The following is a 13,841-nucleotide window of genomic DNA, read 5'->3' on the forward strand; positions in this document are numbered from 1 at the left end:
ATCTTCCTCTGCCTCGTCGACAGACACAAAACAGAGGGCTTCTACCCCCTGGCCTCGAACAGTGTTTTAAGAAGAGTCACACTCGACTCCAAGCCCGCCCAGCCCGGCATAAGCTCAACTACCCAAAAAAGCGAAAGGCGAATAAATTTCTCTTCAAAATATGGTTAAGAGTTTTGTTGTTTCGTCAAACCTTATTAGTGCATGGGTCTAATTTTTTTCATTTAGGAAAAGCATGTTTGTCCGAAAGAAAGCATTTTGAAGTTCAGAAGATCAAAAGTTCAAAACACCTGATTCTTTTCCCCATATGAAAACCATGTGCTTCCACATAACATTTAGCTGTATATGAGCCATTATCGCGTCCTGAAAGATTCTATCAGCCGCAAAGGCAAGAGGAAACAGTCCTACACTGATAAATGATCTTTTAGCTCCCCAAAAATCTTGAAACTTTAAACCGAGGGCTAAGAAGGTTTAGTTCACTATTTTAATAGAAAATATTCGCATAATGCAGTACAATCAGATCACGGCATCCAGCTCTACAACAAAGGTGGATCCCCCACCAAATTGTTTCAAATTATTCTTTCTTCTGTCTATAAAAGCCAGTTTACTGATAACCTTAACATAGGACAAACATTTGCTACTTGCTTTCATTTATCCATCTCCATTCCCTAACAAAAATTTCATCCAAAAGAAATGGGTGCTGAGCTATCCAAAAACCATGCCTTAGAACAAAACTCATATCATGTAGCGCACCCAAAAATGCAGGACTCGAATCCTCCTGCCTCCCCTAAAAAACAGGGCCCCAACCGTGTTCTCCCCTTCCACAAGTCCTCTGAATGGAGGGCTTATTTTGATACTACTAAGAGCTCTAAGAAACTGGTAATTTCCTCAAAGTAAAATAATTCAAACTTACATTGTGTTTGGCTGGTGAGCATGCTCTATATGTGTAATTGTCTGTTATCTTCATTACGAGTAATCTCACCCTTGGCTTTTGGACTTAAAACAGATAGTGATCGATTTTGGCGCAGCATGGTGCGGACCCTGTCGAGTCATGGAGCCTTTTTTTAAGGAACTTGCTACCAAATTTCCGGACGTTGAGTTTGTGAAGCTTGATGTGGATGAACTTATGGTATGCCTACATCTATTAATATTGTTAAGCTTACTACTGCCTCCCATATTTAGGAATCTATTAATATTGTTAAGCTTACTACTGCCTCCCATATTTAGGAATTGGGATTGGGCTTGAGTGGTTAGCAGTTGACGTCAAGCAATGCTACATCTCAAGCTCAATACCTACCACTGAACTACCCAGAAAATATAATACTAATGATGATGATAATTAGTGATAAAACTAACTTGAGGCTTCTAATTTATTTAAAAAAGGAGGGTTTTGAGGCGTTAATTTCATTGAAGTGTGGTTTGATTTGGCTTTGCAGGATGTTGCTGATGAATGGGAAATACAAGTAATGCCAACTTTTATTCTGGCGAAACAAGGAAGGGTGGTTGAGAAGGTGGTGGGTGCAAGGAAAGACGATCTTGCACTGAAGGTTGAGAAGTATAGGCTCTGAAAATGCTACTCGTTCCAAATGTTGCTAGATCCCTAATGCCTATGGTTACGGGCCCTTCTTTGAATACTGAGGGCTCCTACGTGACAGAATAATGAGAGGGTTGGTTGCATGGATGAAGGATTTTTTTGCACTTGTGCTTATCCATGTCAAATCAATAGGGGCTTGTAGAATTTACTTCTTTGTAATAGAATAATGTGGTGATTTGTGTCAAATTTAACATTTAGCCTTGAATGTGTCTCTCATCTGTTTCAAAATTGCGATTAAAATTTGAGGTGACGAATATGTGGTCCCTTGTGTAGTCTCCATTTTTTTCTCTTTTGCACAAATGAAAAGAACAAAAAAAGGAAAAAGAAAAAAGAAAAAACGTCGTAACGAATATTGCACATTTGAGAGAGAGGCCTTATGGGTGTTGAGACTTTTATATATAAAGCACTTTGGATGCCACTTTGTGAGTTGCAAAACCATGCGATCACGATCGGGGAATACCAATCCCGAATGAATTCCGTGGGAGGGAAATCCAGGTCACAACCTCCAATCCCTTTCATTTATTTTTTTTTATTTTTCTTAAACCTATTTGTCATGCATTAAAACTGGGTGGGAGAAGTGGAGATACATAACCATAATTTTATGTGACTGTTGCATGTAAATAAAGATGAATGGCAAGTTCTATAGGACAGTTGTGAAACCAGCTTTGCTCTATGAAGCGGAATGTTGTCTTACATGTGTGAAAACAAATCACAAATGTGAGAATTTGATTTAATTTTTTTCTCTTTTAATTTGAGCCATTGGATTGCATCTAATCCAATGGTTGTGGTGTTGTAGGAACTTTACTCTTTTAAAAGAATTAAAAACCCTTTTATTTAGAGAGAAAGAGTGAGAAAAAAATAGAGAGATTGGGCTACACATGAGTTTTCTATTGAGGACTTAGTATGCTATGTTTTAAAGAGAGAAAGTGAGCAAATAGCTTGAACTCCATTATGAGTTTGTTGTATACCTGTTTTAGTGAAAGAAAGTATTAAAGAGAACTCATTTTTTGATGTTCTTGGTATCTTTTTTTTTAGAACTGTCTAGAGTGAGAAATGACCACTGGAAATTGAAATTTTGAGTTCGATTTCACATTGTAATCTTCACAAATCAGTAAGTAAAGTCTCATGTCATTCTCCTGTGGATGTAAGTCACGATGTGTGACTGAACCACGTTAAATCTTTATGCTCTGTGAATTGAATGTTGCTAGATTTTTGTTTTTTATTCCATGCTTTTGCTTTGATATTGTGTAGTTTTCATTGTTTGTTTATATTAATATGAATGCACAATAGCTGTAAATGTTATAAACCATTGTTGTTTTTTCACCAATCGATCCCAACATGTTCAGCCGTCAAAAAACAATATACCCGTAGAATGATTATAGTAGATATGATGACATCGAGATGGATGACTAACAAGACAAGAATGGATAAAATTCGAAATGATACATTCGGGAAAATTTATTTGTAACACCAGTAGGCGATAAGACGAGGAACAGACTTAGGTGGGTTGGTCATGTATGGCATAGACCTAGTACAATACCTATTCGGATGTGCGAGTTAGTTCACGTGGAAGGCTAAAAAAGAACATGGTTGGAAATAGTGAGAAAAAATATAGGAGCTTATGACCTCATTGAGGGTATTATCCTTAATAGAGCATATTGATGGATCAGAATTCCTGCAGCCGACCCCAATTAGTTGGAAAAAGGCTTTGATAATGACGCTTTTTTTAAAGGGGTTTGACCAGTGTTTGAAAACTCGTCGAGTAGGACCGGAATTGCCCAATTCGACACACTGAAATCGGCACCCCCAGTTTGACACCAAAATCGGCACTTCCGCGTATTACGTAAATTGCCCGTGTCTAAAGAGAATCGGGCGATTCGTAGCGATAACTCGATGAGTCACTACAGTGACACGGGCGAATTTAATGGTCCGGGGTAAAGTTCAAACAAAAAATTTAAAATTGAGGAGCATTTTTGATGCCACACGTCAGGCACATGCAGTACATAGGTCTCAATCCAGCTAAGTAAATGACGCGTTTAATGATAGCCCGACAGAAGCATTTATACCATGCAGACTTATATTAAAGTTTCGATGTGTGATCGTGCGCGTAAAATCATTATAATGTTTAGATGGAAATTTAAAATACACTATTATTATGTGCTGCAGTTGATTATGACTCACAATTTCTTCTTGGACGTCACAAGTTCGAGCCCCTTGTGTGCTTTTTGTCCTCTAAATAAAGAAAATAAAGTAAAGAGCACCATCCAACTTATTTTTGTTGTCTAAAAGGGAAAAATTAATGTAAAGAGCAATGATCTACTCATTTTTGTTGTCTTGTCTAAAAGGAAAAAAATAAAGTAAAGAGCAATGATCTACTCATTTTTGTTGTCTTGTCTAAAAGGAAAAAAATAAAGTAAAGAGCAATGATCTACTTATTTTTGTTGTCTAAAAGGAAAAAAATAAAGTAAAGAGCAATGATCTAATGCAACAGTTGGGCGCCATCTAACTTATTTTTGTTGTCTAAAAGGAAGAAAATAAAGTAAAGAGCACCATCCAACTTATTTTTGTTGTCTAAAAGGAAAAAAAAAAAGTAAATAGCAACGGTTGAATCAAAGCATAATGCAACGACACTTCTAGAAAACCATGTTTGAGGTATTGGATGACCCCAAATTTTATACACACACTCTCTTCACCTCAATAATCAATCCCCCCAAAAAAAAAAAGTTCAATTTGAACCTTTGATATGGTCAAAATGAGTCCCCTCCAAAAACGAATCTAGACCATTCATTTTGTGAATTTCAAGATCTTAGCCTTTATAAGGTCAAAATCATTTTTTTTTTCTTTTTTAACAGTGTTCATCTAATGATAATAAAGCCATCCAAACAAATTGGAAATGGAAAAATATTTCTAAGGCTTAGATATAAGCATCTCACCAAAATGAACGGTCTATGTTAATTGGGCTAAAAAAATACTTTCTAGGTTGTGTTTTCAAATTTTTCTTTTTTGTAATTGTTCATTATAATAAAAAGAATGTATACGTCAAAATTTGGATCAACAAATGGCCATAAGATGGTTTTTTTAACGTTGTTGCATACTATACAACGATTGTATGAAATCATTGCTCTAAAGTAAGAAAAGGAAAAAAAATAAAAAATAAAAGGTTTTATGAAAAAAAAAAAAAAGGTATTACAATAATTTTTATTTTCTTGTCAAAAAAAAAACAAAAGCAATATAACAAGTATTTCTTGTAAAAAAATAAAATAAAAAGTATAAAAAAATTAAAGTGTACATTGGTAGCATCATTTTCTTATTTTTGTTGTCCAAAAAAAAAAAGAAAGGTAATACAACAAGTAAAAACAAATGTAGCGCAACATCTTATTATTTTTTTGGATTTGTTAGTATTTGTTTAATAAAATAATTAATATAAACCATCAATTTCAATTTCAATATATAATATTATAGTTAGTTAAGTTGTAATAATTTTGGATTATAGTCAGTTAGGTTGTAATAATTTGGGTTTTTTTAGCAGATTAGGGTTCGCCACCAATTCGAGATTTTATTGGCCATTTTTTTATCAATGTAATTCACTATTTATTGCAGTCCATGTATGATTATATACTTTATCGATGATAATTCTATGATTTTTCTTTTGTATGATGTAAATTTAATGGTTAACATAAATTCATATAAGGAAATAACATCTCAATATTCGCAAATTGATGAAAAAAATGAAAATTGATAATGCAGTACCCCCATATTTTACTGAGTTCTTAACAAAAAATATTTATAATGAAATTTAATAATTTTTGTGGATTTTTTTGAAACATAATCTGATCAATTTGATCGATTTATGATTCAGAACGTCGATGCACCGATCCAAATAGGTATTTTGAGTGCCTGATCTCGATCACCGATCCGTCTTTTAAACGACTAGGTTCGACGTATTCTGACGAATAGTCCATATCGAGACGGCGAGTAGGGAATCTGGAACCTGATTCAAGGTTTCAAAACACGAGGTGAGTTGGATGAAAACTATGAATATTAGCACAAATTCATGGCTTTTCGGAGGAGCCTGGACCACTGGATGAGCATAAAATGGGGGGTCACAACTTAGAACCATCACGTGTTGGCGGTTGTTCCAACCAAAATCTGGCAGCTTGCTTTTGACTAAGGAAGGCGACAAATGCCTCACGGTTTTGGACGATCCTTTGGCAACAAAGTTGTCGACTGTAGAATTCCCAAATACGAGATTTTCATTTGGCTGAGGCTTTATGAGAACAAAATAAAGTCTCATCGCAAAGCACTTTTCGGCAATCGAAATATTTATCATGAATGATAAATCAATTTTCAACACCCACAAAAAAATCTGAAACTTAAGAAATGGTATAGATCTATGAATACTTATTTTTAAAGTGAAATAAACAGTTTAGAGTATTTATTATAATTTACATTATTTTTAGTGTTTAAAATCTTAATTATTTTTTTTACAACTATAATGTTTAAGCCGAGGTAATCAATCAATATAAAGGTTTTCCCATGCTTGAATTGTAATTTTTGATGAGTCATGAGGTGGGGCTTTATTTATTTTGATAGGGTTACAGCCCCATCATACCATTTTGCTTTAGATTTAGGCTGCAACTCTTTACCAAATACAACGTTTTCGTATAATATTTTTAAGGAAAAATTATAGAAAAGTTATGCCTCACTTTTGAATATTAAAAAAAAGTCATGTACATTTCATATTTGGATGCGGTTGGTATAAAGTGCCAACCTTAAACAATTAAAAGTAAGATGCACTACCAAATTGTGCCCAAAAAAATGCACTTTCAATGTAAAAAATTATTGCAATGGCCTGAAAATCTATTTTCACCCAAATTATAAAACTTAAAATTCAAAAAAAGGTGTAGATTGAGAAAATCCATAAAAATCACAAAATCGAGAGATCCAAATAATGCATTACATAATGAAATATTTTCATGAATTGAAATCCTTTCTCACATCCATACCTCTTAAGCTTGAAATGATGAATTGGGTGGTTTATAAGCATTAGATCAACCTTTTCTAATGCATTTATGGCGTATACCTTACTTTTTCAGTATAACGTTTATACTTCATATAAATTTATTCCTTTATATTTTACATTCAAGTCTCACATTTTGAGAGTTTATTTTTATATCTTTTTATGTACATTGGATTAAGTTAAATTTGGTATATACATGGTTCTCGTCGTCACATATCTATAATTAACACATATATCCCTTTCTTTGCTATAAATGTTTTTAAAAAAGAAACCCTTAAAATTTTCTAAAAGTACATCCACACCCATTTTTTCATACTTCAATTTTTATTTCCCAAATATCCTTCATGTATCATAATGATACACCCGGTGCCCTCTTGCTCTCTCTCACTTCCCGGAAGCACCATGGTGGTGCTTTACGCATCATAACACTGTAAGCATCATGGCATTAACAGTGTTGTGATGCATCATCTCGTGCCGTGTTGCTTCTCATTGCACCATGGCCGTGCTTTGAGCACTACAGTACTGATAATTTCTTGATGCCCCATCATGGCACTGTCTCGTAATGCTCTTGGACACATGCCTACACAAAGAGAAGCATCACGGCACCGTGTCGTAATGCTCATGGACACATGCCTACCCAAAGAGGAGCATACACAAAGAGGAGCATCACGCATACACAAAGAGGAGCATCACTGCACTGAATGTCGTGACCTATTGTGATGCTCAAAGCGCCAACGCAGTGCTTTGCAGAAATTTGATTTTCACTTTTTACTTACTACTTTTGAATTGAATGAGGCATTTTTGGTGATTTAAAACAAAATTACTATTTTTTACTCACCCAATTTAAAGCCTAACACTATAACCAATAGGGTTTTATTCACAAATTTACATTTCGGGATGGGTTTTAGCCATAGAAAAAACATAGGGTTTTATTCATAATTTAGGGTTGGAGTATATTCACATATTATGGGTTGGGTTTTAGCCGCATTTGGTTTAATTTTTTTGTTGGGTGGTCAAAACATAGTGTATCTATAAAATGAATATAGCACAGATGAGGATTTTGAGATGGATGAGTGACAAAACAAAAATGAATAGAATTCAAAATGAATACATTCGGGATGATTTAGGTGTGATACCAAAAGAAGATAAGATAAAAGAGAATGAAAGGTGTGATACCAAAAGAAAATAAGATAAAAGAGAATGAAAGTTGCAGTGGCATTAACTGTGGTTCTCCCTAAACTCCAAACAAAAAAAGGAAAGGGGTCATGAAAGGCAGCAAGGCTGCCCAGAGGCTCAGGGGGATGGTGACATTGCCAACTGCATCAACACAATTACTAATGGCGCCTTTCTCTTGAGTTTTCAGGGAACCTAGGAACAAGGGCTGGACCAGTCAGGCGTTAATGGAAATGGTGTTAACGCCTTTGTGTCCATTTTAGACCTCAAAAACAGTGAAAAGAGGCTTGGAACGAGCCGAGACGAACCCTGGGTTAGTGGTGACCTTTTGGGACAAAGTCAAAAGGCTAAGACATGTTAGAAGCTTGACGAGCCCCACGGTAGGCGCCAGACTGTTTATACTAAAAAATGGCGATGGGGAATGTGGTCCCCACCTTAGTTTTGGGTGTAAACTCGTCAGTTGATAGAGAAAAAGGGTCCTGTCAAATTACGTTCTGAGCGAGAGTCAGGGCACAAGACCTTCTCCCGTTACTGCTAGCAAAGCCGGCTTCCAACATGCCTTAGCCTCGGAGTTCGAAAGAATTTTTTAGCATTAAATAAGAAAAGAGGAGCAAATATACGAAGAATTTGAAAATAGAATAAAGCAAATAAATAAAGTAATTAAAACTAAGAAAAAGGAGAAAAGTGATACCTTAGGTCGAGCCTCGAGACCCGGCACTCGGAGTTGGCACCAATTCAGAGTTGGTAGTTGCACCACTATTCCCCGTCCTTCGGGGCTTTTACCGAACAAGTAAATGTGGGTAGAAGAGAGCCCAGAAAGTCGGGTTTCTGGACTACCTTCGATCTGGATTGAGTTGAGTCTAAGTTTCACGGTTTAGAGTTTCGGGTTTAATTTCGGTTTTGGGTTGGATAGGGTTCAAGATTGGTGCGGTAGAGCTTCCATACATTTAATGAATTTTTTTTTCTTCTTTAATCGAAGAAAAACCTCTTATTTATAAGCAAATTGATTCGAGAATCACCATTGACCTTTTGTGATGAAATATGGGCAGTCCAAATGCTGATGCAGCAGGCAAATACTTTAGTGCCATTGCCAATAGCGTCGGTTTAACATTAATTACTATCAATGTCATTATGCTCAGATTTCTGTGATCTTTGATTGAGTATGCTTTTGTTGGCGGAGTGTTAGAGGCCCAACGACATTGGCAATAGCGTTGGAATCTTGTTCTGACATAAACTGCCATGCATCGGTCTCTAAGCGTTCTTCCGAACTTTCTACTGACCAATCAGGTTTCAGCGACAATTGGAATGTCGTTGGTGCCACCGACAACCATGTTGTTGTTAGTCGATGCGTGTATAGTTTCAGGTGCTGTGATGTTTTATTAGATGAATCTGAAGGCGGTGCGGCTGATGAGGCTATCAATGTCGTATCCATACTTACACACAACATGTCAATACCTACACATGCCATATGTACGTACATCTAGGTTGTCTTTCCATTTGACCTATCAGAGCCTGGAGCAGCTGTCAATGGCATTGGCACCATTGGCAATTTCTTCCTTTCTCTTCTGTCCGTTGGGATCGCATGTTGAGACGTGAGCTATCTTGGTCGGTTTTGAACATTTGATCTAGTGGAATTTGGAGTGGTGCCGGCATGCTTGCCAATGGTGCCAAAATTGTCTGCTTCCTAACCGCCTCCAGGTTGGTTGTTCTTGGTTCCGATCTGCCTTGTTTGATCTTCAAGGGCATTCTTAAATAGTTCATTAGACTTTTTTCCTTTGACAAAAGACATTTTAGTTAATTTACCAGAAATACATGGCTAACATGTTTTCAACACAGTTTCTCTTGAGTTGGGAAGCAATCTTCTTTTAACCATTTCGTTCATTCAATCTTTATTTATATGTCATAAATTTAAATGTCATAAATATGAATCATCATTTTTTGTTTTTTTATTATTTCGATCATTGTTGTCATTCTAGTTCTTATTTTTATTTTTCAGCAAGATAATTAAACTTAATGTGTCTAGTTTCCTTAAATAAAAACATGTCCTATCAGCCTTATTCTTTTAATTTTTTTAAAAATTTATCATTTCCCTTACACTTTTAATTGTTATTGTTCTGATGATTGTAAGGTTTCTTGAGAAATTGAGAAGATGAGCTTTGAGCAAAGTGTAGCTCATTTGACTTCTTCCTCATTTTTCTCTCAGCTTCAATATTGAGGTGCATGGGAAGATTTTAACATATTAGTTCAATACAATTACAATAGGCTCCAAAGATAGAGGGGGACTGTTAATGACAATGGACACTTACATGTGGTTAGTAACTGGATTCTCAGTCGTAACAATGTCTTTTGCAAGCATTGTCATTTTGTTGACATGCTCAATCATTGAGTCTGTTTCCTTCATTTTGCAAGAGTTATTAATTTCTAACTATAATTACACATGGGTCTCAAAAGCGGTCCCATACTTTTTAAGGCATCCATCATACTTCGGGTTGTGGTGGTCCTCAAAGACTATAATTAAGTCATCCTCCATAAAACTTAACATAGTGTTCCTAACTACTTTATCATCTTCTAACTATTTGTCAAGTTGCCTCCTGGCTTAACCATTGTCATTAAGCTCTAAAATCATCAATTATGTATCCAGAACATAATCCACCCTATCTTGGAAGAGAATGTATCAATTTTTTTTTTCTTATGATCCAAATTTTCTTTTCCACATAAGAAAATTAATTTCATTGAGTTTTTCGATTTTTGGTAGTTCTGTCATGACTAGCCTAGATGCCATTAGAAGTTTTAAATTTGTCTAAAATTAAAAAATATGAAGATGTAGGCAAATTGAGCTAAAAATTTTAATTACAATTTGTGTGGTAGAATGAATTGTTTTCTTATCAAATCAATAGGTTGCCCAACTCTTTATGGGCTGCAATCTCAATAAAGAATTGTCTCGAACAATTTATGGGCTGCAATCTCTCTCTCTCTCAAATTACAGTAGCAGTTATGCATGATTGAGATTGTCGTAGATGTATTTGTAAGGAAACAATTAATATTAGGTAAAGAGAAAAATAAACTTTGATGTATGGGAAAAGTTTACATAGAGTTGAGGCTCTAAACAATCAAAATTGAGCGTACCTCAAAAATTTTACTAGAAGAGGTTGTTTTGAAGCTCGAATATCTTCAAATTGATCATCTTGATATCAAGATGCATTGACATCAGAAAAAAAATGGATTTCAAGTTTTAGAAATAGTGTGTTTTGTAACGTATTTTTGGACCGTTAATTTTCAAGATTTCCAAGTTTTAATAGATCTATCAATCTACACTATTTTTTAAGCTTTAGCCTTTATAAACAAAGATAAAAATATATTTTAAAGCTATCACAAATATTTTTAGTTGTGAAACGACATTTCTCAATACTATTTGAGGGTAAGCTCTAATTTGATTGTTTAGACTTTAGAGCCTGGGCTCTATACAAACCGCACCTTGTATGTATTGAGATAATATATGTACATACAAAGAGAAAGCAATGCAATGCAGTGAATTTATGTACATACAAAGATAATATGTGCAGTGAAAACCTCTTTCGTTGATGGAGAAGAGAAAACCTCTTTTCATTGAAATTCAACGCAATGCAGTTAATTTATGTTTGTGTTTATTTACTCCTCTTATCTCTTGCCTATTAAGAAAGTTAATTTATGTTTGTGTTTATTTACTCCTCTTATCTCTTGCCTATTAAGAAAGAGATTGTATGACCATTTATTTTTACTACAAGGAAGTCACAATTATTTACCACCATCAAATGTGAAATCCGATAGCTTGGATGTGTTACAAAAATCGAAAAAATTTCATTTAAACTTTGAGCTTGATAAGTAAAATAAAAATAGCTGCCTAATTTCACATCCAAAAGTCAAGATTAATTGCGACCACCGTACAAAAAGGACATGCTCTCTTCATGTACTTTTCCCATAAAGAAAAACCACTGAACCACGAAAATCTTAACGGATGGTCAGAGGGAGAGAGATGATGGCTTAGGCACCTCTTTTGATTGAAATTCACTGCGATGCAGTGAATATATGCTTGTTTACTCTTACCTATTGTCTGATAAGAAAACCTACGGAAATCTTAACAGATGTTGAGAGGGAGAGAGAGTCAGGCATTGCTAAGGGCGCACGGGACTGCTGTAGACGAAAATTAATGGGCTCGGCTTAGGGCACATGGGATCGTTGACAGCAACCTCACTCTTGATACCAATGTTGGAAAAAAAAGTGAGGAGGACATCGTTATATCGCATAGGGCTAGAGCTTTTCATTCACTATAAATAGCAAAGAACAGTAGCTTGGTTGAAAATGACTTTTTGTTTTCTATATTTTTACATGGCCATGAAAAGTTAATTTATAAAATGATAGGAGGATGTTGTTTTCAACTTTCCTTCCTAAAATCTTTGAAAAGTCCAATATCTGGGAGATGGAAGTTATCTACTATCCTTTTTTTAAAAAAGAAAAAAAGTTTTCTATCTCTAGGAAAACCTTGTAAAAGATGGATATTAATTAATCTTTTTAAGATAGCTTGAGGTGAGAAATCTTTTTTTGAACTTTGTGGCTAATCCAATGGAACTATTACCAATCACACATTTTGAAATTGTATACAAAAGATAAATTGTATCACAACCCCATATATATATATATATATATATATATATATATATATGCTTATTTTTAAATTTCAAAAGTAAAATTGAGCTTTTCTAAAATATTTCCTTAAAATTGCATTTGGTAAAGATTTGCACCCTAAACCTAAATCTGATATTTGGGAATTCTACAATCACAACGTCAAATGGAAAGGACAACGCTGTTACTAAAGGATAACCTCAAATGTAAACGAGTGATGCCTTTGTATCCATGCTCAACTCAAAAGCACAGCCGTTAGATTTTGGATGAGAACATCAGGGTACCCCACCAGGCACAAAAACGTGATTGTTCTAAGTTGTAATCCCTACGGATTATACTCAACCAGTGGTCCAGGCTCTACCGAAAGCCATGAATTTGTGGCTTTGTGGGTAGATAATTAACTGATATTCATAATTTCATCCTAACTCACCAGTATTTTAAAACCCTAAATTGGGTTTCGGATTGCCTACTCACAAGCTCGATGTGGATCAATGGACCGAATCAGCCAAATTAGTAAATTTAGGTTTTAAAAAATCATCATCGTTAAATTTTTTTTCTAATTAAATGGGATTAGCTACATGGATCCTGGTATGTCATTCTACCTTATTAAAAGTCATAACCTCAGTGACGGGATATGTCTCCATATTTTTTCTCATTACTTCTAATCATATCTATTTTGGACTTACCCTTTGTCTTTTTTCAGCCTTTCATTTGAACTAACTCACACATCATAAACGTGTTATACTGAATCTGTGCCATACATGGCCAGCCCACTTAAGTCTACTCTGTCTAATCTTGTCGTCTATTAGTGTCACACCTAATTTTTCCAAGTGTATTCATTTTTAATTCTCACTTATTGTCTTATCACTCATCAATCTCAACATCCTTACCTAATTTTTCCAAATGCATTCATTTTAAATTATATCTCTTCTTCTATTGTCACTCATCAATCTCAAAATCATCATCTCTGCTACACTCATTCTATGAGTACATAGTTTTTTGACCGCCCAACATTCCGCCTCATAGAGCAAAACTGGTCTCACGGTTGTCTTATAAAACTTGTTCTTCAGCTTCATTAGTATGCAGCAATCACATAAAATTCTAGTTATATATCTCTATTTCGCCCTCCCAGCTTTAATTCTATATGCAATAAATACATTTAAAAAAAAAAAGAGATTTGGGTTAGGAACTTGCACTGCCCTCCCACCAAATTCATTCCGGATTGACGATTCCTCATCGTGACGGAAGGTTTGGCTCACAAAGTGGCATCCAAAGTGCCGCTTTAAACATAAAAGGCTCAACATCCAAAAGACCTCTCTATCTCTCTCTCTCAAAAGGCCAATATTCTTTAGACTTTTTTCCTTTTTTGTTGTTTCCATTTGTGCAAAATAGCGAAAA

At 35.0% G+C, this 13,841-nt stretch overlaps 1 protein-coding gene across 1 annotated transcript; it reads left to right on the top strand.

Annotated features, from left to right (window-relative positions):
- Positions 1–615: 615 nt before the first annotated feature.
- Positions 616–1,777, top strand: LOC18429444 (thioredoxin H-type). The gene is made up of 3 exons (XM_006838730.4): positions 616–876; positions 1,004–1,126; positions 1,434–1,777. Exons 1-3 carry the CDS (start codon positions 691–693, stop codon positions 1,563–1,565), a joined length of 441 nt encoding a protein of 146 aa, XP_006838793.1. The 5' UTR covers positions 616–690; the 3' UTR covers positions 1,566–1,777.
- Positions 1,778–13,841: the final 12,064 nt, after the last annotated feature.

The sequence above is a fragment of the Amborella trichopoda genome, chromosome 3 (assembly GCF_054954075.1).
Source record: "Amborella trichopoda isolate Santa Cruz 75 chromosome 3, AtrichopodaSantaCruz75HAP2 v2.0, whole genome shotgun sequence".
NCBI classification, from domain to species: domain Eukaryota; kingdom Viridiplantae; phylum Streptophyta; class Magnoliopsida; order Amborellales; family Amborellaceae; genus Amborella; species Amborella trichopoda.